This window comes from Osmerus mordax, chromosome 13 (assembly GCF_038355195.1).
Source record: "Osmerus mordax isolate fOsmMor3 chromosome 13, fOsmMor3.pri, whole genome shotgun sequence".
NCBI lineage: Eukaryota > Metazoa > Chordata > Actinopteri > Osmeriformes > Osmeridae > Osmerus > Osmerus mordax.
Window position 1 is genome coordinate 7,561,246 of NC_090062.1, and position 24,843 is coordinate 7,586,088.

The 24,843-nt window shown below is 40.2% G+C and overlaps 4 protein-coding genes across 4 annotated transcripts; 3 read left to right on the top strand and 1 right to left on the bottom strand.

The window, feature by feature from the left end:
- The first annotated feature begins 659 nt into the window (after positions 1-659).
- On the top strand, positions 660-3,681 carry LOC136955445 (photoreceptor-specific nuclear receptor-like). The gene is made up of 8 exons (XM_067249155.1): positions 660-750; positions 1,203-1,353; positions 1,587-1,690; positions 1,821-2,111; positions 2,391-2,569; positions 2,821-3,061; positions 3,343-3,448; positions 3,549-3,681. The coding sequence occupies exons 1-8, from the start codon at positions 660-662 to the stop codon at positions 3,679-3,681; spliced, it is 1,296 nt and encodes a 431-aa protein (XP_067105256.1).
- Positions 3,682-8,077: 4,396 nt separating this feature from the next.
- On the top strand, positions 8,078-14,310 carry LOC136955690 (receptor for retinol uptake stra6-like). The gene is made up of 17 exons (XM_067249422.1): positions 8,078-8,178; positions 8,746-8,812; positions 9,568-9,653; positions 9,746-9,885; positions 10,108-10,274; positions 10,464-10,571; positions 11,324-11,391; positions 11,563-11,645; positions 11,764-11,825; positions 11,913-12,075; positions 12,200-12,275; positions 12,443-12,576; positions 12,771-12,888; positions 13,070-13,171; positions 13,325-13,488; positions 13,731-13,868; positions 14,066-14,310. Exons 1-17 carry the CDS (start codon positions 8,078-8,080, stop codon positions 14,308-14,310), a joined length of 2,022 nt encoding a protein of 673 aa, XP_067105523.1.
- A 1,660-nt stretch (positions 14,311-15,970) lies between these two features.
- Positions 15,971-19,176, bottom strand: LOC136955588 (immunoglobulin superfamily containing leucine-rich repeat protein 2-like). The gene is made up of 2 exons (XM_067249308.1): positions 19,003-19,176; positions 15,971-18,306 (listed from the first exon to the last, which is right to left on the bottom strand). The coding sequence occupies exon 2, from the start codon at positions 18,295-18,297 to the stop codon at positions 16,165-16,167; it is 2,133 nt and encodes a 710-aa protein (XP_067105409.1). The 5' UTR covers positions 18,298-18,306; positions 19,003-19,176; the 3' UTR covers positions 15,971-16,164.
- Positions 19,177-20,860: 1,684 nt separating this feature from the next.
- On the top strand, positions 20,861-23,695 carry aph1b (APH1B gamma secretase subunit). The gene is made up of 6 exons (XM_067248947.1): positions 20,861-21,228; positions 21,690-21,860; positions 22,094-22,167; positions 22,431-22,553; positions 22,904-23,031; positions 23,274-23,695. The coding sequence occupies exons 1-6, from the start codon at positions 21,116-21,118 to the stop codon at positions 23,439-23,441; spliced, it is 777 nt and encodes a 258-aa protein (XP_067105048.1). The 5' UTR covers positions 20,861-21,115; the 3' UTR covers positions 23,442-23,695.
- Positions 23,696-24,843: the final 1,148 nt, after the last annotated feature.

Here is a 24,843-nt window from a genome sequence, read left to right on the forward strand (position 1 = left end):
TCCTTATGAAGACCTCGTCCGATGGCCACCATCAGCTTTCTAAGTCCTGGCAATGTGACTGATTGATCCAGTAGATGAACAGTAAAGATTAAGAGGATGACAAACAAGCGTGCTGCTTACACAGCGCTTTTGGCTAATCCTACCCCCACGGCCTCCCTTTTGAGGACCCGCCACGAAGGAGGATCCACAGACACTGACCGCCACAGCCAAGTGACAGGACAGAGGAACAGAACACGCTAATCTGCCATTGTGGAGGACAGCAGAAGGGAAGACCACGAGTAGCCTATCAACATCTCCGTCCGCATCAGAGAGAAACGTGGGAGAGGCACCCCGACAGGGACATCCTTGAACAGGGGAGGTGTGCTCAGGGAAGAGGGGACCAGGTCAACCATCTGTCCCGTCTGAGTGACGAAGTCACAGCCAGAGGGCTGCCGGAACCATTTGCTCATTTTGGGATGTTTCAAAACTTTTGAAGGAGTCTGTGAAGCATCTCATCACTGAGTACCAGGAAAGCAAGCATCAGACATTGGTAGGACAGCATCTCCTAAGGAAAATTGTCATAGTCAACGAAACCTTGGGATACTATTTTGTTCTAGCACAGAGGAGTTTGTTTTTGCAGTGACCAACACAGAAGTCCTATTGGACATCTTGTAAACATGATGGAGGATCACCTGTCGAAAATCTCCATGCTCCCCTCCTCCTCTCCCAGTGAATCAACAGGGAGCAGTGGAACGGAAGACAGCAGAGGAGGTAAGACACTCTCTGGTTAGGATCCACAGGTGCCATGTACTGCTTTTTGGGCTGTTCAGATATTTTTTTCTTAAGTATGTTCATGTATAGCAATAATAAACATTTATTTAAATGATTATGTTTTGAACACATGGTCATATTTTTTCAATTATAATTTAGATTATTGATAAGGCCGGCAATGCACCACTACCTTTAATATAAAATAAGCTAAACAATCATACAATCAAAAAACATTTTATGTTTTCTGTGTAGCCATGGTATTACAATGAATTTAACAAGTTTCTGTGACAGCGTAAAAGTGATTAGTAATGATGAAGGAACAAATAAATAAGCCTTGCTTTATCTCTAGCACATATGCAGATGGTGAGGACATTGCTAAATCAGTACTCACCCAACCAGCAAAAAATAACAATATTAACCAAACTGTCCTGTCTGTCTCTGTCAAATTCCAGCCAAGAGTCCTGCCCCAGGCAAAGCTCTCAGCCCTGCTCTGCTCTGTAAAGTGTGTGGGGACACCAGCAGTGGCAAACATTACGGTATATATGCCTGCAATGGCTGCAGCGGTTTCTTCAAGCGCAGTGTGAGACGAAGACTCATATATAGGTATGGACATGTAGCACTCACTATAAAATTATCCTTAGCCAATTTTGTAATTGAACATTTACAGATTCAATAATATGAAAAATACACTATATCATTAATGTAATGTTATCATTTTATTATAGTTAAAAACATTTTCACAAAAAAGGCTTTTGATGTATAGATTAGTTTTTTATATAGATTTATTTTTGGTACGCATTTTTGCTGTATTGAATAATGTTCGTATTTTTCAACAGGTGTCAGGCTGGTACGGGAATGTGCCCTGTGGATAAGGCCCATCGCAACCAGTGCCAAGCCTGCAGGTTGAAGAAATGCTTACAGGCAGGCATGAACAAAGATGGTGAGTGGGTACAACTTAGTCAAACACGTTTCCAAACTATTTACATGATGAGAAGCTAACCCACCCCTCCCCACCTCCACCACCCTCCGCCTGGCTCCTTTTCATTTTTCTCCCTCGGCTCCTCCCACAGCTGTCCAGAACGAGCGACAGCCTCGCAGCACGGCCCAGGTGCGTCTGGACTCCATTGATGTAGACACAGATAAGGAGCACCTGGCCACCACACGGGAGCCCAGCTCCTCCTCTTCCTCCTCCTCCTCCTCTTCCTCCACCTGCTCAGTCATCACGCGGCCCCACATCACCTCCTCCATGTCCATCGGCTCCTCTGTCCCCCCGCAGCGCTGTATCAGCCCCCAGAACAACCATCGCTTCATGGCCAGCCTCATGACTGCCGAGACCTGCGCCAAGCTGGAGCCTGAGGATGGTGAGACTAACAGCTTGTAGTGAAAGGAGTACTTACTGTGGCACTCCAGAACCAGGGGTTTAAGACTAATTCTTGTATATAAAGTACATTTAACATTTGATACAGTATTTCTCTACCAGCTCCAATTTAATGAAAGAGATTGACCAGTCTTAATCCATAAGGAAATATTGCTAAAGGAGATATTTATACATTTTACTGATATAACCTATTAGAACAAAAAGCAGTATGAATATGCCCAAACTCTATTTGTGTCTCTAAATTCCATCACTTGTATTGTAGTTGACGAAAATATTGATGTGACGAGCAATGAGCCAGAGAGAGCGTCTTCAGAGTACCACATGGCATTGTACCCCTCCAGCAATGAGAATGTGTATGAGACCTCGGCCCGTCTGCTCTTTATGTCTGTGAAATGGGCCAAGAACTTGCCAGTGTTCTCCAACCTACCCTTCAGAGACCAGGTAAGATTGAATTTCCCTGCGATATTCCCTTGCATTGTCCTTGTATTTCCTTGATTAGTTAGAAGTTATTTTATAAACAATACACTAACTCCTTTCTTTAGTCATATCAAAAAAAGGTCTAAGAGTGACGCGTTGTGGCTCCAACATAGATCGAGTTTTCTAGAGAGACACAATTCACATTTGGTAGAACACACTAACTAAGACACCCCTATCCGTAGCCTTAATCTCTGACCCCTTCTTCTTCCTCCCAGGTAATCCTCCTGGAGGAGGCGTGGAGCGAGCTCTTCCTTCTCTGTGCCATCCAGTGGTCCCTGCCCTTGGACAGCTGCCCACTGCTCTCGCTTCCTGACCTGTCCCCCACGATGCAGAGCAAGACCAGCTACACCAGCCTGGACCTTCGGCTCCTCCAGGAGGTCTTCAGCCGCTTCAAGGCCCTTGCCGTCGACCCCACTGAGTTTGCCTGCCTCAAGGCCATTGTTCTCTTCAAGCCAGGTGGGTTAGACATGATATGAGGGGACTCAAGTGATTGGAAGATATTGTTGATGGTGATGTTGACGTTCATTCAGAATGCTAAAACTGTTTTATATTGTGTCAGTGGACTTATGTTGTTATGTTAGGTTCTGCGATGTTCCTATGCTTTGTGAATAGATCATTATTTCCAGTCCAGTTGAAAATCTACCTGGGAGAAAAGATTAATTTAATTCAGATTTCATTTTTGCAAGACATTTTCTTTGACTAAAAGTACTGACCTTGTTTTTCTGTTTTTGTAACAGAAACTCGTGGTCTAAAAGATCCAGAGCAGGTGGAAAACCTTCAAGACCAGTCTCAGGTGATGCTGGGCCAACACATCCGCTCACACTACTCAAGTCAACCAGCCAGGTACAAACACTTCTCACTTCACAGGAGTTTTTTGGGCACTTGAGAAAGATTTATTAAAACATAATTTGTGAATGTTTTGTCTCTAATTACCCATTTTTAGGTTTGGGAAACTTCTTCTTCTCCTTCCCTCTCTTCGCTTCGTCAGCTCAGAGCGTATTGAGCTTCTCTTCTTCCACCGTACCATTGGCAACACCCCGATGGAGAAGCTATTGTGCGACATGTTCAAGAACTGAGTCCAGAACACTCAAGATAGAGTCACAGTGCCCACATGGACAACTGTGTGGATATATTGAGTAACAAAAGACTGGTGTTTGAGATAAAAATAAATAATTGTATATAGTATCAGACATCCCAAGTCTCCCGGAAGGTCCGGGAGTCTCCCGCATTTCAATAGCGGCTCCCTGACGCCCGCAAATGCTGTACAATCTCCCGGAAATTGGGGATTTTGTATTTCGAGACTGTGCAATGGTCATTTCTGGTAGAGATAGGTGCATATCGCACGTCCTGATTGCGTCTTGGGGGGGGGGGGGGGTACGTGCAGGTTGAGGGGGTACATCATGCGTCCGGATTGCGTCCCGGGGGGGGGGGGCGAGCTACCTCCCGTAAATGAGTCTCTGCAGGTTGGGATGTCTGATATATGATACTGTGCATATCAGAGTTTCTGCATGCTGAGTGTTCTAGATCACTTTAAATACTGTTGTTGTGGTCATGACACATCAAGTTATTCTCCAGGTGAAAAGCTAAAGCCGTCATGCTATGTGTAAGAAGTAAATTGATATGTATTGTTGCTTTTTATGGAGCTTATTATGACTTCCTTGTTTTGTGGTGATAACAGAAACATGACACTCTACACTCAGATTTGATTTAATTGCACTATGGGCAACCATTGACTGTTGCTGATGTTTTGTGTTAAGTCTACTGTAAGTCACTACAATTAATTTCCAATGTGTAGCCATCCATTATGTTTCTTCATAAATAATGTAACTGTCTGAACTGTGTTTATATGAAAATCTGTTTTGTGCTAGATACATTTACTCTGCAACAAATACCAATATGTATGTTTTGTTTTGATGCCTGGATAAATCGAAAGTTGTAACTTCAACTGATACCTTTCTTTGAACCTTGTGCAGAACATAAAGATGAAACCCTGAGACATTGCTGCTAGCTCCTAAAAACATGTCACTTCCTTGCGCTGGTCAAGAACAAGTTTACCATGATGGCACAGCACCCCCTCATGTATGGTTGTAGTCACTGCAGCCAAACATCCATTACTACTCATTATGGTCACGAGAGGTCCTTCTTGGTCTACAATCAACACCACTGAGGCTGGACAGAGGACAAGATCGGTCCATAAAGCATGCATTGTTCCATCTTATCATAGTATTTAATTAAGGAGTTTGTTCAAACAAAATCCTTTTTTTCCCATCTAAACTGTGCAAAATACCAAGCTTAGACTATGATCAAATCATCTTTCAGCACCCTTTTTAAGGGATAATGCTAAACCATATAGGTTTTGTAAGCAAACTGTTTTTGTTGGTTATGTGAGCAAAAACATCCTTAGAGCAGCAAACACTATTAAGGTACGATATCATTCTAGTTGATGAATTGTGCAACTCCAAATTGAGAATGAGTGTTCATTTTTATTTTTTCTTCTTTCATTCTCTTCATCCTGTATCTCTATTTATTGAAAGGTAATGGGAACCCAATTAGAGTCAGAGAAAAGCATAAAGAAAAAGTGGTTTGAGAATCTTGCTAAGGTTGTATTTTATTAATAATATCAGCATTTAGGGTAATGTCTGTATAATTGCATAATTAAAATTAATTTTGAATTAATTAAAACATTGTTCTCGCACAAGAAGGGAAAGCAGCTTTTACTGAAGCAACATTCAGTATGTAAAATGCAGAAATATAGGCTTTACCACCTACATATAATGCATATTGACAGACACACACACTGCATAAGATTAGAATTTCTGTTACATATCTACCGACTGCACCGCATGGTTGCACATTCTATTTAATATGGAAATTGCCTACTTAAGTTGCCAGATTGTGCCAGTTTTTTACTCTTCTCTTTAGCCTGCATAATTATTCAGGCAAATCCAGTAGTTGCGGGCTCCAAGAATGTCAGCCAGATAAGGCATGCCATTCAGTATTAAGATGATAAATCTGTAAGGAGCCCCTTCTAAAATACTTCAGAAACCAGACTACAGAGGAAGAGAACTCAGAGCACCTGTGAGGTGTTGAACATCAAGACTAAATTTGAGAACCAGTTTAGCAGCAAGGCAGTAAAATACCACTCTGCCTTTCCATCAGATTTGCTCATTTGGAAATATACACACAACAAACGATGTCCCTTTTATTTTGTGTTACTGACACAATTCAGGATAGTGGACCTAAATGCGGACAGGAAGCAGGGTAGTTTGCAGTAGAACAGTTTATTTGTTCACAAAGCGATCTCGTAGTCCAGGGCAAGCAAGGGTTGGCAACAGAGTAGCAAGGCAGAGGTAAACTGGGGCAGGCAGGCACGTTGGGCGGTGGGCGGTCGTATCGGGGCCGAATGGCAGAGGTACACTGGGGGCAGGCAGGTCTGTGGTCGGGAGACTAAACAGGCAGCGATCAAAACCGTGAAGACAGAAGAAACTAGGAACGAGAAAACTGATCAGGAATGCTGGAAATGACTGTGACGCACAAGACAATCTGGCAACAGACAGAACAGAGAACAGAGGTTAAATACAGACGACAATAGGGAACACCTGGTGAGGGGTGGAGACAAACCAACAGGTGAAACGGATCAGGGTGTGACAGTTACACAGTGCTGTAGTGTGAAAGTTAATATTATAAAGTCTGCATCACCATTCAGAGGAAAGAGGAAAGACTAAGTGTCATCCCAGCTCAACACAACCAATACCATGAGGTTGGTAAGCAAGCAGTTGTGATAACAACAGTACATAATCTCTTTAGAAAGCAAAACTAAGTTGTACTAGTACATATTTCAGCCACGAGTGAAAATCATGTTAAAACACTGATGGAAGACAGTGTGCTTCTCAATTGACAAATCAGTTGATTTGTAATTTAATAAATCATCTTTAATTAACCCATTTTGGTCCACATCTCCAATCAGTGTACCAACATAACAATTCAAGTTGGTTAGGGTTCGGTTAGGGCTTTTTCTCCTTTCAGGGGCTGGTAAGCCTCCTTAGCTGATGTTGAAGCAAAAGTCCCTCCCTCAGGCGCGTGCCAGGGCCTCGTGAGAGCTTTGTCTCCTAATCTCCCCCGTCAGAGGACCCACGGCCGGATCAGAACAAGACGAAAGTATGAGCCAACTTTCAGGTTGAGATTAGGAGACTTTGATCGCCAAGGAACCTGTGGTTAAACTGCAACTAATCAAGTATTTTAGGAGAGAGCATAGCATGCTACAGCTTTTGCTTTGTATTTTGAAAGTAACTGTCACTGACAGTTATTTATTATCTCTTTGCAGGACTCACAATATCATACAATGCATACTCTTCCATGAACTGTGGCTTTGGTTCCACATTGCAGAGCCCATTAGGGGAATTCAATTAAAAGTTAAACCTGGCTTCTATGCCCCCATTGTGGAACTCAAGGAAAGTATTGTAGTCAATTTTAGTTTTGTGTTCATTAAAACAATGAAGGAGACATGAGTAGGTGCTTTCTCTTGCTAGTTTTTTTCTTATGTTATCAACTCATACATGTCTTGTTTTTTGGGGTAATTGTTCTTGGACTACAAAATACTATTAAGCAACAGCCAACACACTTGAGACCTTTTGCTCATCATTAAGACAAAAACAAGCGCATCAAAATGGAAAGGAACCCTTACATGTTAAATGATCAAATGTTCTACCTTCTCTTCCAGGCTTCGAAGCACACATCTAGCCTGTTTGAATAAGAGATTTTCACGCAATGATTTTCATCTTCTTAAAGGATTAGCCTCTGAAGTAACAGGCAGAGTAAGGTAAACAGGTTATGCCATATCAAAGTGTAAAGTGTTTCGAAATCAAGATTTAGTTTTTCCAACTTGATATTCTATGCAGTGACAGAGGCATGTAAAATAGCATTTTTTTTTATCTTTGTTTATCATATTTTACAATTAATTATCAATGGATTGACAGTTTTATTAATGGTATTTTAAAGCTTTGAGGCAATGAAACACAAATATATAAACTATAATATTACAGTATACATTTATAATTTTCAGCAAAACTTAAGTTCAAGAAATAGGTGCAAATAGGTGAACTCTTGGTTTCTAGCTTCACTCCAACTATCCACATACTCAAACTACATGTTTCAACTACTTAGGTAGCTTGTAGTCATGGTAATTTGTGGCACTGATTATTTAGACACAAAGGAATGTGTTAAGGGGTGTAGGTGCTAAACCCTGACCCAGACACATTACACCAGCACAGTGGGGAGACAGAACAGCTCACCAGAAGTGTCTCTCTACCTCATTTACTGTGGGATAAACCAATTAGCTCACAAAATCTAAAGTTTTGTAAACAGAACGACTTGAGGCTTGAAGAGAGAAAACTGGAAATAGAGTTGTGAGACAGGTGGATTTTTCTTGGTTGTTTCTATATGCTTGGATTAAAGTGACGGAGAAGAGTCAGTATGAACCAGACCAAAGTTGAATCGGAACCACCAGCGTATAACTATTATGATTATTCAGACTGGTACTCAAACAATCTAGAGCCCACCAAGCCACCAAAGGAGTAAGTATGGAAGATTATCGTAATTATTTGACACTGAAACACAATCTTGAGAAGGAAAATAAATGCAATAATCTTTTTGAAATGCATGAATGTTGCAGTTGAGGAGTTTACTTCTTTATTTACATGTTTCTTAGGTTATGGATTTTACACTACTTTTTCCCTGTGTACAGTTAAATTAGGTACTTCATAAAATAGATTTTTACATATACTCACACTTGTGTCATCAAGATACAGATAATTGTGCAAGGCAACAACTCCATTGTTTAAATATCATATTACATTTTCAGAAAGTTACAATTCTACAGTCAGTTGTACATCAATGTCCAGGAAACTGCAACTTCCAAAATGATAAAACAGAGGATGTTATTTTTGTTGGAACAGGGCTTTGAGTTGAAATGAGTTGCAAAACCTATATTACATTGGTTATAATGAGTAGGACTACTTTACAGATACTTTTTGTTACTTTTAGCCTTTACGTCTTAACACTAAGTTTGTTACAATATTGAAGAAGTTGATTTTGCATGGATAAAATGTGATCCTTCTGATTGTGTCATGTGACTCTTAAAGGGTGATTCTACCCTGTGACCCCACAGCGGATGATAAGCTCTTCCACATATGCATGGCCTCAATATCAGTAAGTTTGGCAGGAATTCATCTTACTCATCAGAAATCAAGATACTCTCACTTCACAATCCTTCCCAAATCTCTTTTTTAGAAAGGACTACAGGTTAGGAAAGTAATAGTATTCAAAATCATTTCATAACAATATATTGCATTGACCAAAAGAATAAACGTCTTGAATAAGCAATTGAACACAATGCTGTATTTGTTTACTATGGACGTACTATGGACGTACTATGGACGTACTATGGACGTACTATGGACGTACTATGGACTTACTTTGGACTTCCTATGCTTAATAGGCTGTAGATGGAGTAGGAACAGTAGATATAGTAGAAGCCATCTGCTGTAAGAAAGTACAAATATTCACTGGTGACTGATGATTTGTGTAAAATATATAAAACATCCCAGAATGGTCTAGCAAGCTCTGGAGTCTGCTGACGAATAAAACATTCACAATAATGTTTTCGCTCTAGGTTTTACCAATTTATTATGAAAAACAACCTCTGGCCCAGTTTGCACAGAATTTCTGCCAAAATGTGCCAATTAACCATCCCACAGAGAGGAGGGATCATCCGTCACAAATTGTCTGGGCCAATTTGTTATTTCAATGTCCCAGGATAAATAAGAAAGAATGCGAGTACATTCCAAAGAATAATTGAGAACTAGGCTGTTGTTTTCTGTATCTAGTTCTGGATGAACTTGGCAATTTAGAGGGAAATGGTACTCAGCGGGACTAAAGGAACTGATTATTCTGTTTCTCCGTAGCTTGTTATGATCCTCATCTTGGCAGTGCTCACCAGGCGTAAGAGACTATGTCAGGGTTTCTCAAAAGGATCCTCCAGTGTCCTAAGGTAAATGCAAAACTAAGAAAAACAATCATAAAAACAAGGAGCCCATGGAATGTAGACCTCTCCATCTGTGATGTCTCTTTGTGATCCCATAGTCCATGCAACTTTCTGAACCAGACCCAGAACAAAGGCCTGGCCATGGCTGTCTTCGGACTAATCTTCAGCAAACTGTCTGTGTTGGTACTGGCCGCAGATCCTCTTCCTTTCTGTAAAGACACCCCGGCGAGCATCAAAGGTGACACATCAATGTGGGACTTGACATTGCTTATTATCAGGTTAACTACCTAAATGGCACATGATACAACCCTTCCATCATCATTATGAGTTTCAGATGAGATTCCTGGAATGATTTTTTTTTTTACAGTAGTAAAAAAAAAAAGTATGGCGGCTGAGATATAAATATTTTGATGTAACTGTACATTATTGAATATTGATGAGTTCTCACACTCTTTTTCAGAATACATGAAGATTATCTCCATTTTTTACTATCCCCTACTGTATTACCCACTCCTAGCCTGTGGCACACTACAAAGCAAACCAGGCTATGCACTAGGTAGCCTGCTGTCCTTGTCCCACATTGGAGTCATGATCTGGCAGAAGTTTGACTGTCCCAAAACTCCTGAGGTGGGCAGCAATATTTGAGAGAAAGTGAAATCATATCCCAGCCATATAAGTCGTATCATATTCATGTTCAAAGGGAGCTAAAGTTCAGTTTCTGACTTGTTGGCAGTTACGTCACGTTTAATACAGGAATGCATCTGATTAATTTTGTGTGGTTGAACCCTTGAATCTCTGTTTTTTCTTCATCCAAAGCTCTACAAGTATTATACCCTGCTTGCAAGTCTCCCTCAGCTAGCTTGCCTCGCTTTTCTCTGCGTCCAGTATCCTCTGCTCTTTGTGAAAGGGGATGACACTGGGGAGGTAAGTGACATTGTTGACCATTTGAATGAAGACTTGTTCCCTTTACTGTATTCTTGGATTCCAATTTTAATCACAGGTACATTAAAGTGTAACAATATCTATCAATAACTTGAAGGCAGCATCAAATGCATGGGTATAAAACGTTCCCGTTTACACATGGAAAAAGGTGAGGGCATGGTGAAGTGTGCCAAGCAATACAAAATTGCATCTGGCATTTCTCCAACAAAATCACTGAAAATTAGCATCAGGTTCCTATTGCAACTATTATAGTCCCCTGGCTTATATTTCAAGCAATTTATTAAAAAGATGTTGTAAGTCAAAATGTAATTTAGTTTCAGGACATCAGTTCAGTTAGGCGAACATATTTTTAGCTCCTGCTGGATTATTAGAAGCAGCTTGTGTAGAATGGAGGATCTTTAGCACAATATACTGATCACCCCCAACCCCCTTCACACACACACACACACACACACACATGCACACACACACACACACACACACACACACTGTTTATTTGCAAAGTATTGATTTGGAAAACAATTTAATGTTGATGCGACCTAATGAATTCAGTGGTGTCAACATCATAGCAGGCGTTTTATACACCACAGATAGAATCTTTGAACTTGAAAGATGCAGGATAACTATTTTGCCCATCAGTATTTGATACAAATAATTTTGCTCAGTTCTTTGGTGTGATTGTGGATTGTTTGTTTGTACAGTCTCGTTAAATAAATAATTATTCTGCCTTGCAGGACCTTGACAACAGTTACTACAAAGACTATGTGAAGTCAATTCTAAAGATGAAAAAGTCTTCCAACAGGTATTTAAATTAAGATAAAACACATACCATGTTTAAAATATTAGATAAAAACTTTCCCAGACAAAACTATAGTTAACCTGTAAGAAACGGTCACTTTTTTATGAAACAACATTCAAATGTCGTCTGAACCAGACTCTGTGATTACTGAGATTATTGCTGAATTTTGTACAGTAACACTTCAATAGCAGACAAACCTAAACTGACAGAAAGAATATCTGATGGAATAAAGTCTTACATCTACACAGCAGAGAAAGGTAGGATGCATACCAAGGCCATTCATCTCTAATCATTCCATTCATCATTTAAAACATTTAAGATGTTGCTGAATTGCTAACATTTTAACTGAATTTGCCAATCATTCTACTTTTTTAGAGTTCCAGTTTCCACTTAAGTTGGCAATCTCAACTTTTGTGTCTTTTGTGGCAATATATCAGGTGACTTCAATATTTGAATCGTTATTTTTAAGGATTTTTTTGTTTTGTCATAGCACTTCACCTCTCAATTCCGTTCTTTGTTCTCAGGTGGCATTGCTACTGGTCATTTTGGTAATCCCTACTCTTCACATTGTCCGTGCTGGTATTGATGAGAACATTGCCTTCCTTCTGCTTGGCTTTAATATCGTCCTATCAGACGACAGGATGGAGGTGGTCCAAATTGTGATCTACTATACGTGGTGTCTGGAAGGTGAGCAGCTGTTTTTTTTGTGTGACTGTTATAAAAGTATGCATGATACTGCATTTTAGATTTGTTTTCTGCACTTAGCACTATTTTCTATTTTTAGCTTTCATCTTCATTTTTGTGTTGGCAGTGTGTTACCTCTGTGCCCTGACGCTGTCCTGTTTGGTCAGCCTTATAATGCTAATGAGATCCATGATCCTTCATAGGTAAGGAAAACACAACAAAGCTTTAATGACAAAATGATGTCCCTTGTTTATTCCATGTAATCACAGCAGAACCAATATTTGACTTGCTTTAAAAACTTGATAAACAATGATGAAGGTGTATGCACAGTTACACCAGAACATCAAACTGTTAATCTTTATATCAATAGGTCAAACCTAAAAGGATTGTACAAGGGTGACATTTACAATGTCTACAACTGCCAGAAGACTATCCGGCCTTCCAAACCTGGTATTGTGTGCTGGATGGGCTTCACAGGATATCAAGCTGCAGTTATCTCTTTAGGTGCAATATGTTTCTAATAATATAAAACATTTATAGTATAGAATTAACTTGTCTCATCAAATCATAATTTCAACATTAATCGTGATGAGGTGTTTCTTCTACACTATTTCCATTTTTAAGTCAAATTTAAAAAAGCTGGATTTGAGAATCCATTGCACACAAAAGCACTGACATTTTCTATTTTCCCTCTTCAGGAATGGTCATTCAGACTGTGGTGTTCTTCATCTGTTTCCTGTTTCTGGTGTTCCTGATCATCATACCCATTTTATATGGCCAGAACCTCATCCTCTTCCAAATTGCTGCAAAAGCATGGTAGGTAGATGTGTTTCTGTTTCTGTTCATTTTTCATGTACATACAGTATACTGTAGATAAATATACATTATGTGCAGTATATGTGTATGTAGGTATCATTAATCCTAAACCTCAACCTTTGAAATGTTTGTGTTTATTTTCTTTGCCAAATTGTAATTGTTTCTATTTGTGATCATCCAGGCCTATCTGGGTGACTTTAATATTGGTGGTTGCTCTTCAGCATGTGACAGCTAAGTTTGCATTTGTCAAAAAGGATGCTGGCACAAGAGACTTAAATAACAGGTAGAACAACGATGAAGCATTCACACAAATGTAAAAAATCGTAAAAATTACACACTAATTAGATTTATTTTCCTTTCCATCGGATATAATACCTTCAACCTACATGTATTCAATCTGAGAACTGCAACTGCCTTTGATTGATGTCATTTGCAGAGGAAGTCTCTTCCTGCTGACCTACCTGTTCTTCCTGGTCAACATCATGGTGGGACTTATAGCTGCCATATGGAGAATGGTGATCACTGCCCTCTTCAACGTCATCCACCTCTGCCGTATGGACATCAGTCTGATCAACCGAGCTGCAGAGTCCTATGATCCAGGTACAGGGGCCTCGTAGCAACTGTGTAAAACATGGCCATGAACATGAATAATATTATAAAAGTTATCCAAAATATCTTCTTGTTTTCTTTTATTATAGCAATGAAATACATGGTCCCATACATGACAAATACAGAGACCGAGTTGATCGATTGTCCCTTTAGTGGCAATGTCAATTAAAAGTCAATGTGTTTGCTTCCTTCCCCCTCCCACCCATGCCCCTCCTCATCCTTGATACCCGCAGCTTATCGCTACTACGCCCATTACCTGAAGGTGGAGGTGAGCCAGTGCCACCCTGTCATGAAGGCCTTCTGTGCTTTATTACTGCAGTCAGCACAGCAAGGGGGAAGTGCAGGGCAGAAAATTTGTGATGCAGAGGAAGGTTGGTGATTCTGAGTACACACATAGGCACTCACACATTCACACACAATTGAGAAATCTTTGTATTTGCGTAACAATTACAGCTGAAAACCACAGTTGTTTTAACATCGACGACCTTTGAGAAGGGAACCCATGGACCTCTGAGCATCAGTTTCTCAGTTTCCTCTGCCTTGACAGCCTGCCCCTCCATGCTTTCAGGGATCCAGATGGTCCAACAGGAGAAGAGACAGAACAAGGTGACCAACAGCAGGCAGAACCGGGCCCGCTGGCAGCTCCTCTACACTCTGGTCAACAACCCATCCCTTCTAGGGTCCAGGAAGCACTTCCAGCTCCAGAGCTCGGACAGCCTCGTCAACGGGGCCCTCAACCGCAACACCAAGGAGGGCAGCAAAAAGGACCCTGCAAAGTCTGTCGAGACAGCTGCCACTGCTGCTGCTAACTAACTCTAACGGGGAGACAACTGTGAATGGTTGTAACTGAGTTACTTTAGCGTAAAGCTAGATGGATACACTGCTGCTTTGTCCTGTATATATCTACTGATTTTATGCTATCCCAGGATTACTGTATGCAAACTTTCAGAAATAACTTTACATTAACATTCATGTAAAAGACAGAGAAAATTGATATTGATATTTCTTTTGGAAAAATAAAGGGTTCTCCTTTAGTATGGAAAGACATAAGACGTTGCATGTTCTCTATTAATTTCCATCACAGATTATTACTTTTAATCTATGATTCTATCTCCAGTGTCCAAGTGTAAAATAGTATCTGAATTGAAGAAATTGAAGTGACAATTATTAACATTTAAAATGTGTATTACTCATTGGTAAAAGTGAAAACACTTAAAATGTGTCACTAATCTAACTTTATTGATTCAGGCACAGAGTCAGTAACATGAGAAGTAAACATTAAAGCCTACTCCTAACCCAAACAGCAGAAAATAGAATTGTTAAGAGTTGCAGATAGAAAGAGTTATACTGACACAATGCTTGGGTCTACAATATAATACTAATAACATGCAGTATTAGCATAAAACTTTTCTTAATTTTGTTAGCATCGCTTTTTGTTAATAACAACATGTACCAGCATAGTTACAATAGTGACGAACACATTCATGAGTGCCGAAACATTTATAACACAGTACAAATGATCTTTACCCCTACTTGCCTGTTACACAGACTACACTCATTTACTTTGACTAATTTACAACCATGGGAAGCTTGACTGGCAAATGCTCTTAAACAATTCACCTCTACCTGCTAACATGTATTTATACTCTAGGATGTTTATAGGAAATAGACTGAACGATTTACCAATGACCTAAAATTATTCAAAACATTCAACCAATTTATTTTCCAATGTAATTGTTTGCTTTTTATTATTTTATAAACAAAAAAACTATTCTGTATCAATTGGTGAAGTATGTTTTTCCATCAAGACATCAAGGAGGTATCCTTAAATTTAACTTTAAGTAATTGGTTATGGCAAGGGTATATGGCGTTTATTTACCTGGGTGTTATACTTCTCATGTCAAGCCAATCAAAGTCTCAGAAATCAACCACCAACCACTAATATTAAAGTCACCCAGATAGGCCTGGATGATCACAAATAGAAAGGGGTCATAGAATGATTTTATAGGGTATTTCACACTGTTCCTTAAGGTTTTCTCCCTTTTATGGTATGCTCATGAATATTTCGATGAGCTGCGTGCTGATTGGTTGTTTTACAACGAGCGAAGCTGCGGAGCAAAGACGCAACATGGCCAACAGCACCCGTCAGCTGTAATACTAGTGAAATACTCGCACTTCAGTGTTGTAGGCTAAGCATAACTTTGTATTAGGTTTGTTTTTAGAATTGTAAGCAACATAACAGTTATTACATTTACATTTACATTTAGCAGACGCTCTTATCCAGAGCGACTTACAGTAAATACAGGGACATTCCCCCTGAGGCAAGTAGGGTGAACGTCAGTTGGCATGACCGGGAATCGAACTGGCAACCTTCTGATTACTAGCCCGATTCCCTCACCGCTCAGCCACCTGACTCCCTATTATTAATTTGCTGTATGTAAATTTTGTACCAAATAAGGTACAGCCACCGAGTTGACGTGAACTTGGTGCTTCTTTTGGAATCGCCCGTTTTACAGCGGCAGTTTCAAATTGTGAGATTTGCGTAGGAAAGAGGTGTCAATGGGACTTGAGGTTCTCTGTATGTCCATTTTACCCACCGAACTGTCGTTATTCAGTTATGACAAGGTAAACTCGGTTTTGCATTCTATGACCCCTTTAATGACTCCACTATTTGTAATTACTACGAATATTCACTGCCTCTGCCCCTAGTGGAAGTCTGTCGCTATACTCAGACCCTACCTCAAAGTCATCTAGGTTTCCTCTGTACTGAGATAAAGTAAAGGACTCTGTCGCAACGCTCCCCTCCACGTCCCCCTCTCTGTCGCCCTCCACGCTCCCTGCTCCTTCATCTATCTCACTAATGTAGATCTTCCTTTGAGACTCAGCATTGGGAGCTCTAATGTTAAAGTTGGCACCTAGATTCCTCTCCATGTGGTATTGATCTTTAGCTTTCATAATCAGCTTGTAGGTTTTGGTTCTGTATTTATACACTAAATGAAAGCATGTGGCCCCGAGCAGAGGCACAGTGGACACAGTGAGAAGGCATATGCTGACAGAGATGATGATTAACAAGTCTGGAACCTTTTTCCTGGTTGCAAAGAGTACTTGGACTTCACAGTCCTCCCCTCTGTAGGTGAGACAGAGGGAATAGTTGGTTCCAGGGCGTAAACCCCTGAACAGATAGGTGTTGACACCATCTTCAATCCTAGACCACTGGACTGCAGAGTGTCTGTGGTCAGCAGTAACACACAGATACAAGCCGTCTGAGATTACCCTTCTTGAGACTTCAGATGTTTTGTGAAACTCTTTGTTGACAGAGTGAAACTCCTCTGAGGTGCTAAGTTGGATACTGGTCTTGTCTTTAGGTAGGAGAAGAGGGTTAAGACGTACTTTGGCTTCTGTCTCCGACACCCCCAAGGCAATGATGCCAAAGTCAAATGTGTATTGCTTGACATCATCTAGGGTCCCGTTGAAGGCATGGTTGGAGATGTATTGTGATTGGCTATTCAAGCCACATTTGGTAGCACGGGTTGGATACCTCACAGCCCGGTCTGTATATTTTGTTTTAACTTCAGCAGATGGTGGAAGAGTTGGGATGTTACTAATGATGTCCTTTCTCTCTACATTGGGAAAATGGAATGTGTCAAAGATGGACGTTATGAAATCTGGTTGATGTATAGAAGGCTTGGTTTCTGGAACCATGGGAGTTTCAATCAACTTTTTTATAGGAGGGGGTGTTGGTGCATCCACAATAACTACAGACACCAAATCCTCAGCTTTACCAAATTCATTTGTCACTAAACAGCTATAGTTGCCAATGTCCTTTTTGCTGATTGGTGATATGATAAGGGTACCATTGTGGAAGAATTTTATTGGATTGTCCGAGATGTTAGTATCCTCCCTGGATTCTGCCGACTCTGCTGAGTCATCCTCTTCTGTCGACAAACTCAACGTCACATTGTGTCTTTCGGTATGGATTTTCCAGATGATTTCAGGATTTGGATTGCCTTCAGTTTCACAGGTCAACATCAGCACTGCACCATCATAGAGTGTTGTGTTGCCAATGTCTGGTTGAGATGTTATGATGACGATAGGGGCCATGCACTTTGATTCAGGCAATTTCACAATAATTGCTCCTTTCAGTTTTTCTGGGGTTGCACAGACAATGGAATTCTGCTCAGGGATGGTCATGGTGGTCTTCAATATCCAGTCCCTCAGCCAGTCCATGGAGCAGGAGCATGTGAACGGGTTGTTATAGAGCTGCAGATGAGACAAGGACATTAAGCCATCAAATGTCCCTTCTGCAATAGTCGTGAACCTGTTATTGTTAAGACGCAGCGACCTCAGATCGTTGAGGTTGAAGAAGGCATGTTTGGGCAAACTGACCATCTTGTTGTGGTTCATCTTCAGAAGCTGCAGAGCTGTGAGATTCTGGAGATCTTCCCAAGGGAAATCCACTATTCTGTTGTGACTGATATCAAAGTTACGCAGCTGTATCAGGTGGGCTAGGGTCCCCGGCTCAATGGAGAGTATCTCATTGTTGGCCATCCATAGGGAAGTCACTTGGGTCACATTGTCAAAGCTTCCAAACTCGATCAGAGAGATTCTATTAGCAGAAAGACTAAGAGTGGTCACGTTAGGGGGGAATCCGTCAGGGATTTCAACCATTTCTTTGTATGAGCATTCTGCAAAATGACGTCCATATCTGTCGGAACAGGTACATAGCTCAGGACAACCATGTCCAATGCTGATGACAGAAGAAATCCACAGGAAGAAGCAAAGCATAGATACAGATGCCATTTTCCCCACCTGTGAAACACATTTCACATGGTCAATAAAGATCTTGTACCCTAAAATTACTAAATCAAATCTGATCATTATCATGAACTCAATGTCTGCTTGTCTTCCTCATTATCAAAACACATGCCATGGTTCTTATTGAGCTCTTACAGTGTAGCCTACTAATAGCCTGTGCATTGTGTATATCTTGTAAATTGGCAGGTTTGGGAGGAAACTTAACAAGCAAGTGGATTTGGGTTCTAGTCCATACTCAAATAAAATTGTTATATTATCTCTGAAATCACTTCTCTATTTCAGTATTGTTTGTTGTTTTTTTGTGTTTTACAAACACAACACTGACGTTGGCGATAGGGCTACAACAAACTGCTTGGAAGTAGAGGGCAGTAGCCTATGTTTGTTTCGAACTACGCCACAACGTCTGTGCCCCTGTCCTTGGTGCTGAAAGTCGGGATCGTATCTGAGTTTACCGTTTGGAGTCCTTTATGCTCGCAGACTATTGTGCTTATCCATATTTCATTGAAATACCTTAATACCTAACATATGGGGATACATGGAATTAAATGATGAAAAATATATTGAAATGTTCGTGTAGCAATAAGTCACGTCGCATTGGTGAAAAGCAAACAGACATTTGCTGATTCTTCTCAAATAATATTGTAGCTATAGTAGGCTATATCTTAAGTCCTAAATAACATTGAATCTTACCTGCCTGGTGTTGTCTTTCACGAAATGAAAGAGATATTGATGTTCGTATTTTGCTTTAGGTTCGGATGCTTGTCTCACCAGCTGAAGAAGCCTACATGTTGAGTTGGGAGAAAGTTAAAAGTGAGACTAATGGCATTGATCCTACATGGTTTAAAGATGCTAGACCTTCCGTCCTCAAATGCTATTCTTAGTACTGCAGCGGCTTTTTTTGCAGTTTGGTTTAGTAGAGTCATGGCCCCCTCCCGCCACAGGAAAAAGTCGTACGTCCCTAAAATTAAAGGGATGCGCCCTTAAAGTCTGTCTATCCCACATCATGACGAAACTCTTCCAACAATCAGCTACTCTATTCTATCAATGTAGGTTATTGCCTTGAATTAGCCTATGTTTTCGGTTTTTTCATGATCAAACAAATGTAGGTTACAGTACGCTGCTAGAAATACAAGGCATGAGACCAGATAATAGGCTTACAGCAACATAAATCAAGAGCTGATTTGACTCCTCCACACAACAACTCCAAAAAATGTTTGTGATGTAATGTCAGAGAAAATGTGTTGATTGAACTGTAGTTTACCGTAATATTGCAACATGTATTGCAAAGAAAAATAGATTTTTGGTTCAACATAAGGGCAAACTCCCTTAGTTGCATAGCACAATTACAACAAAACAGGGAGCAGAATATAAGATCCCAGGTGGACAGGAAACATTTAACATTTTGTGTACAAACCTTTTAACAAGCAAGTCAAAAATGCTTGACAGAGCATAAACAAAAATTGTATTGATAATACAGAAGATGGAGGAGCTGGGGATGGCGGAGGTTGGCAGCAATTACACAATATGCAGGTACATCATGCATGATATGAGCATGTGTGTCCGGGCCTGTGAATGCATGCATGCATGCAGTAGTAGCCTATTCAAGTCTTTAAAGGGGAAGGCTTTTTATACCTTCAATTAGCACACCTGTAGTTGATTGCTTGAGTGAAGCTGAAGACGTGATGCAAAGCCCGAGTGCCATGAAAGAATTCCCCGTCAAGGCTAGGATGTGTATCACCAATAACTGTAGCTGTTATTATACAAACTTCAAGTGTAACAGCAACAATAGCCTACTTCTACCCTTTCATAGCCCCCAGCTTGCAAATAATTATTGACTTAATGACTTATGAGTCTCTCATGCGACATTACCACATTTTAACTGTCCAGTTTTGTTAAGATTAACGGAGTTGAAACTAGGTTCTAGTTCATGGTGACCTGGTGATGTTTCACAAAACATGTTGTATTAATAGACTGTCGAAGTAAATTTGTTATTAGCTCCATGCAACGAAAGGTGATTGAACCAGAAAGCCAATGGGAATGTCCAACAGGACGGACAACTAGGCCTTCCACTTCATGTTTGTTTGTTTGTTTGAGAGGGGACAGTGACCTCTGCTGTGTGAATATTGGCACAAAAGAAAGATACAAATATAGTTATATTCAGCCTATACAATGAAAGCAGCTGATTTTCGTTTAGTGTGTTATCTGGAAAGATTGCCTTACGGTTGCAATGGTTTGCAATGTTTTTGTTTTACAGTAATAGGGCTTAGTCAATGATCAGAGCAGGCAATGCTAGACTGTGTTTGCCCTAGATGGCGCTGTGGTTGAACGCATAACATAGAAAGTGTAAAAACTGAGCATTCGTCGTGAAATGTTCCAGACCACGGGAAATATATTTATAACGTATTGCACCAAAGTAGTTTAAACAAACACCATATCACTACCCGGAACATCTGGAAAAATCAAACACGAGTTTACACAACAATACATTTAACTTGCGAGCCAAAACTCAGCGCAAGTTCTTCACTGTTTTGCTTTGTCACATGACTTCAGACAACGAGAACAGGAAGTGTTCAAAGGCAGAAGAAATGTGTGTGTACAAAAGCGTCTTATAATTATATTACTTTTAAATAACACATTTAGATTATCAGGGGTTTAACGAAGTACATCAGTAACCTAGTATCTTTATAGCGTTGCTGGACGGAAAAACAAGGTCACTTGAACAACAAGAAAGAGGACAGGGCGCGTCAGGAACTGTTTTAGCTGCTGATATTTGTTCGTCTCCTTGGTTTCTCTAAGTCACAAAATGACAGCAGCCGTTTTTTTTGGCTGTACATTCATCGCATTTGGCCCAGCCATTGCTTTGTTCTTGTTTACAATTGCTAGAGACCCACTGCGGGTTATCTTTCTCATAGCCGGGTGAGTATCTTTATCAGTTAGCATAACTGTTAGCTTGCATGCAGCTAACGCGTATTATTATGGCTCAGACTATTTTCTGGAACGATAATGATGGCCAACATTAAATCATTGAACGTGAGCTAACTATGACATGTCTGTTTCTGATTTGGTGTGTGCACAAGAGGACTACATACTTTAATTCAATGTATTTCAATATGTTCTAATTCATACTTCTAAAATTCTGGTCTATCCCAGCAATTAGTCTGAGCCCGCAGAAGATAGCGATGTCCGTGATTTGTAGTGGTGCATAACTTCTCTTTGCTTTCTCTTTTCATAAATCGGTTAATGCATAGGAAATTGTATTGGCACATTTCCATATCAATCTATTGGATGCCGTGTCTTTATTTCACGTTGATTAAAAATGATCATGCAGAATGTATTTAGCTACAAATGTATTCTTGATGCTCTACTGTTTTCTCCAGGGCCTTCTTCTGGTTGGTGTCGCTGCTGCTATCTTCATTGGTGTGGTTCATAACAGTTCAGATCAGCAACAAAGAAAGCACCTCTCAACAGAAAGGCCTTCTCATTTTCGGAGTGGTGCTCTCTGTACTCCTTCAGGAAACTTTCCGCTTTGGTTACTACAAGCTACTGAAGTAAGCTTATCCCATGACCTGTTTGTGTGCTGCTCCACTCATGGTTCATCATCCCTCAGGGCTTTTTTTCCACACTGTGAGCCAGAGAACGATGCATATCATTGCTAGAAGAGAACTTGATATTCCACCAACTGACATAGATACTGTACATGGTGATCTGATCTCTTTGTTTTCAGTCTGTGTAAGAAACAACTTTAGTCAACTTTTATAATTTTTATTTTGTTTGTTGTCAGGAAAGCAAATGAAGGGTTGCTTGCTCTGAGTCAAGAGGAGACCATGCCAATTTCCATAAGGCAGCTGGCCTACGGTATGTTGAAAGAGCTGAGACTATGACCCACTCCAAATTCTAAAATGTTAGGCTGTACAGTGAATAAAGTAGGGGGACAATCATGTTTTTAGACGGATACTTGTCAAAGATGACATGGTAGCCTATTATGCTGTGTTGTGTTCATAACATTTTTTGTGGTTTTGCTTGCAAATAGCCTATCCTTTTTACGATACCTCTTTATGAGATGAAGTTGGAGGATGTGATCTGAATGTGTGAGTGATGTCATCATGTGTGTCCTTCAGTGTCTGGCTTGGGCTTTGGCTTCATGAGTGGGGCGTTCTCAGTGGTCAACATCCTGGCAGACTCTGCAGGCCCTGGAACTATAGGGATCCACGGGGACTCCCAACACTACTTTTTGTCCTCAGGTAAAGATATCTGTGGTTACATACTTAGCATAGTACACAATCTACTGGCTTAGTGTCGGTAGGTGTTGTCATGCACTTTAACTCAGAACTAACTGGAGGTTACCTTAGTGTTCCTTGAATTACGTACTAAATAATCCGACCCCCACAAATACTAAGTCAGCAGTAAACATGGTCTACTTTAGTTTCTGAAGCCAATACATGTGAAGCATTGTTTGAAGTGTAATACAATAATATTTGTTTTGTAGCTTAAGAATTTGTGCAAACATCTCTTGACTCCAGGTCATGATTATTCAGACCTCAATGTACTGTAGCATGCTAACAGATGCTACCTGTGTTGTGCCCAACCCCAGCCTTCATGACTATGGCCATCATCCTACTGCACATGTTTTGGGGGGTGGTGTTCTTTGAGGCCTGTGAGAAGAAGCGCTGGTGGTCTGTCGGTGTGGTGGTCATCAGCCACCTGCTGGTATCTTGTTTGGTAAGTGAGCAACATTGAACAACATTTCCCCTGTAAGGGAAGTTAGTTCATTCATTCAAGTATTTACCTTAGTCATTAGCCATACTTCAAAGAGGGCCTGCAGAGAAGTTACCATAATTTTTAAGGTCTTAGTGTTGCCTACTAATTCATATATTGACCAACTGACACAAGTCTTCAACTCCACTATACAAGTATAGTATGACGTGCAACCAAGAGAACTTAACATATGTCATTTGTTGCAGACGTTCCAGAACCCTCAGTATGTGGGCAGCCTGGTGCCCACATACATCATCATGTTCCTGATGGGAATGTGGGCTTTCTCATGTGCTGGCGGCTCCCTACGGAACCTCAAACTATGCCTCACCTGCAAAGACAAGGACTTCCTCCTAGCTAACCATCGGCCTAGATAACACTACACAAGACACCCTTGGGACTCTATCCAATTGCCTCTCTCTCTCTCTAACACACACACACACACGCAGAACCACTCAATAATGTGGACACACTGGGTCGATTTATATTTGTTTTCTTTTTTTAAGGTTTAATTATTGTTATGGTCTGTGTTGCATTAATTTGATGGATCAGGGTATTGCTGTACTGTAGGTAAGAACTTCAGTGTTTGTAGAATATTGCTATTGTAGGTGTCTTTCCACCCGGTGTGTCGTTTCCCTTTGAGGGAGCAACACTCTTCAACCTCTCTTCCTTTGCCCCTCTTGGAGACCTTAAGCTGCTTTCTTTTGATTGTGCCATCCGGTTCTGTTTGGCAGTGATATTGACAAGATTGCTGTTACTGAAAAAGGAATCACAGAATCATAGTAATGGGTTAGAGGTTTTGCTACTTGCCAGTCTTTGTCCAGGCTTTTCTTTTTCCTTCAAATGATGGTACCCACCCACCATTCGATGGGCTTTGCTCCCTTTCTGGTTCTGTGCCTTCAATAAACATTAGGTCACATCCCATTTTTCCTTGTGATTGTACCAAGCCATTTTATAGTGCTTATCCAGTAATACCTCAGATGTTTATTTCTGGTTGTGATTTGGGACTGTTGGGGCAACAGGCACTTGCCATCATCACAAGAGGACAAATAAAGTCCAGAAAACTGACCTAGAGTGTTGCTTATCAGTCGATGTGTGACTCTTGCACATCCTTTTTTCCATACAGATTTCTGTTGAACTTGTAGATACCGAATGTCCCAAATAATAATTTTAGTTTGACACATAATTGATTGCATTAATTTATAATCAAGTTTTGTTGTTAAGCTTTATAGTTTATCAACCAGTTTTTAATCTGATTATGGCTTCCCTTCTTAAGCATGCCAAATCAGTAATTGTTTTGCAGAAATAGTTATTTAATATGTTTTGGTAGCTCATCACACTTAGCTTAAGGACTGCAAACTCTTCATTTGGCTAGACTTACTTTTTTTACAGACCACTTTGCCAAGAGTAGCAGACCATGCCTGTACCACTATTTTTTAAATACATTCATTGATTTCAGTCATACTATTGCAAACCAAACATACAATACATCTCAACATTATTTAGAAAACAAACACTATACTGCAATTGTTTTGATTGTACAGGTTTTGTTGCAATTTGAAATGTATAGGACATGTATAAATAGGAAATGTTTTTAAATGTCTAGTAAAATGCTCATGTCACACCAAATATCTTAGTTTTCATTTTAAATATGACAGTTTAACAGGTTCTCAAGAGTGAATAATGGTTTACAGTCGAATTGATATGTCTTGACTTTGAAATAAATTCATAATTAGTATTGACAGTTTGAAAGACAAACATATTCCTGGTGGAACCATC

Coding starts and splice junctions, on each gene's coding strand:
- LOC136955445 (XM_067249155.1), top strand. CDS start 660: ATGGAGGATCACCTGTCGAAAATCTCCATGCTCCCCTCCTCCTCTCCC. Junction 751..1,202: donor AACGGAAGACAGCAGAGGAG/GTAAGACACTCT, acceptor GTCAAATTCCAG/CCAAGAGTCCTGCCCCAGGC. Junction 2,570..2,820: donor ACCTACCCTTCAGAGACCAG/GTAAGATTGAAT, acceptor TCTTCCTCCCAG/GTAATCCTCCTGGAGGAGGC.
- LOC136955690 (XM_067249422.1), top strand. CDS start 8,078: ATGAACCAGACCAAAGTTGAATCGGAACCACCAGCGTATAACTATTAT. Junction 8,813..9,567: donor TATGCATGGCCTCAATATCA/GTAAGTTTGGCA, acceptor GTTTCTCCGTAG/CTTGTTATGATCCTCATCTT. Junction 11,646..11,763: donor CATCTACACAGCAGAGAAAG/GTAGGATGCATA, acceptor CTACTTTTTTAG/AGTTCCAGTTTCCACTTAAG.
- LOC136955588 (XM_067249308.1), bottom strand. CDS start 18,297: ATGGCATCTGTATCTATGCTTTGCTTCTTCCTGTGGATTTCTTCTGTC.
- aph1b (XM_067248947.1), top strand. CDS start 21,116: ATGACAGCAGCCGTTTTTTTTGGCTGTACATTCATCGCATTTGGCCCA. Junction 21,229..21,689: donor GTTATCTTTCTCATAGCCGG/GTGAGTATCTTT, acceptor TGTTTTCTCCAG/GGCCTTCTTCTGGTTGGTGT. Junction 21,861..22,093: donor GGTTACTACAAGCTACTGAA/GTAAGCTTATCC, acceptor GTTTGTTGTCAG/GAAAGCAAATGAAGGGTTGC.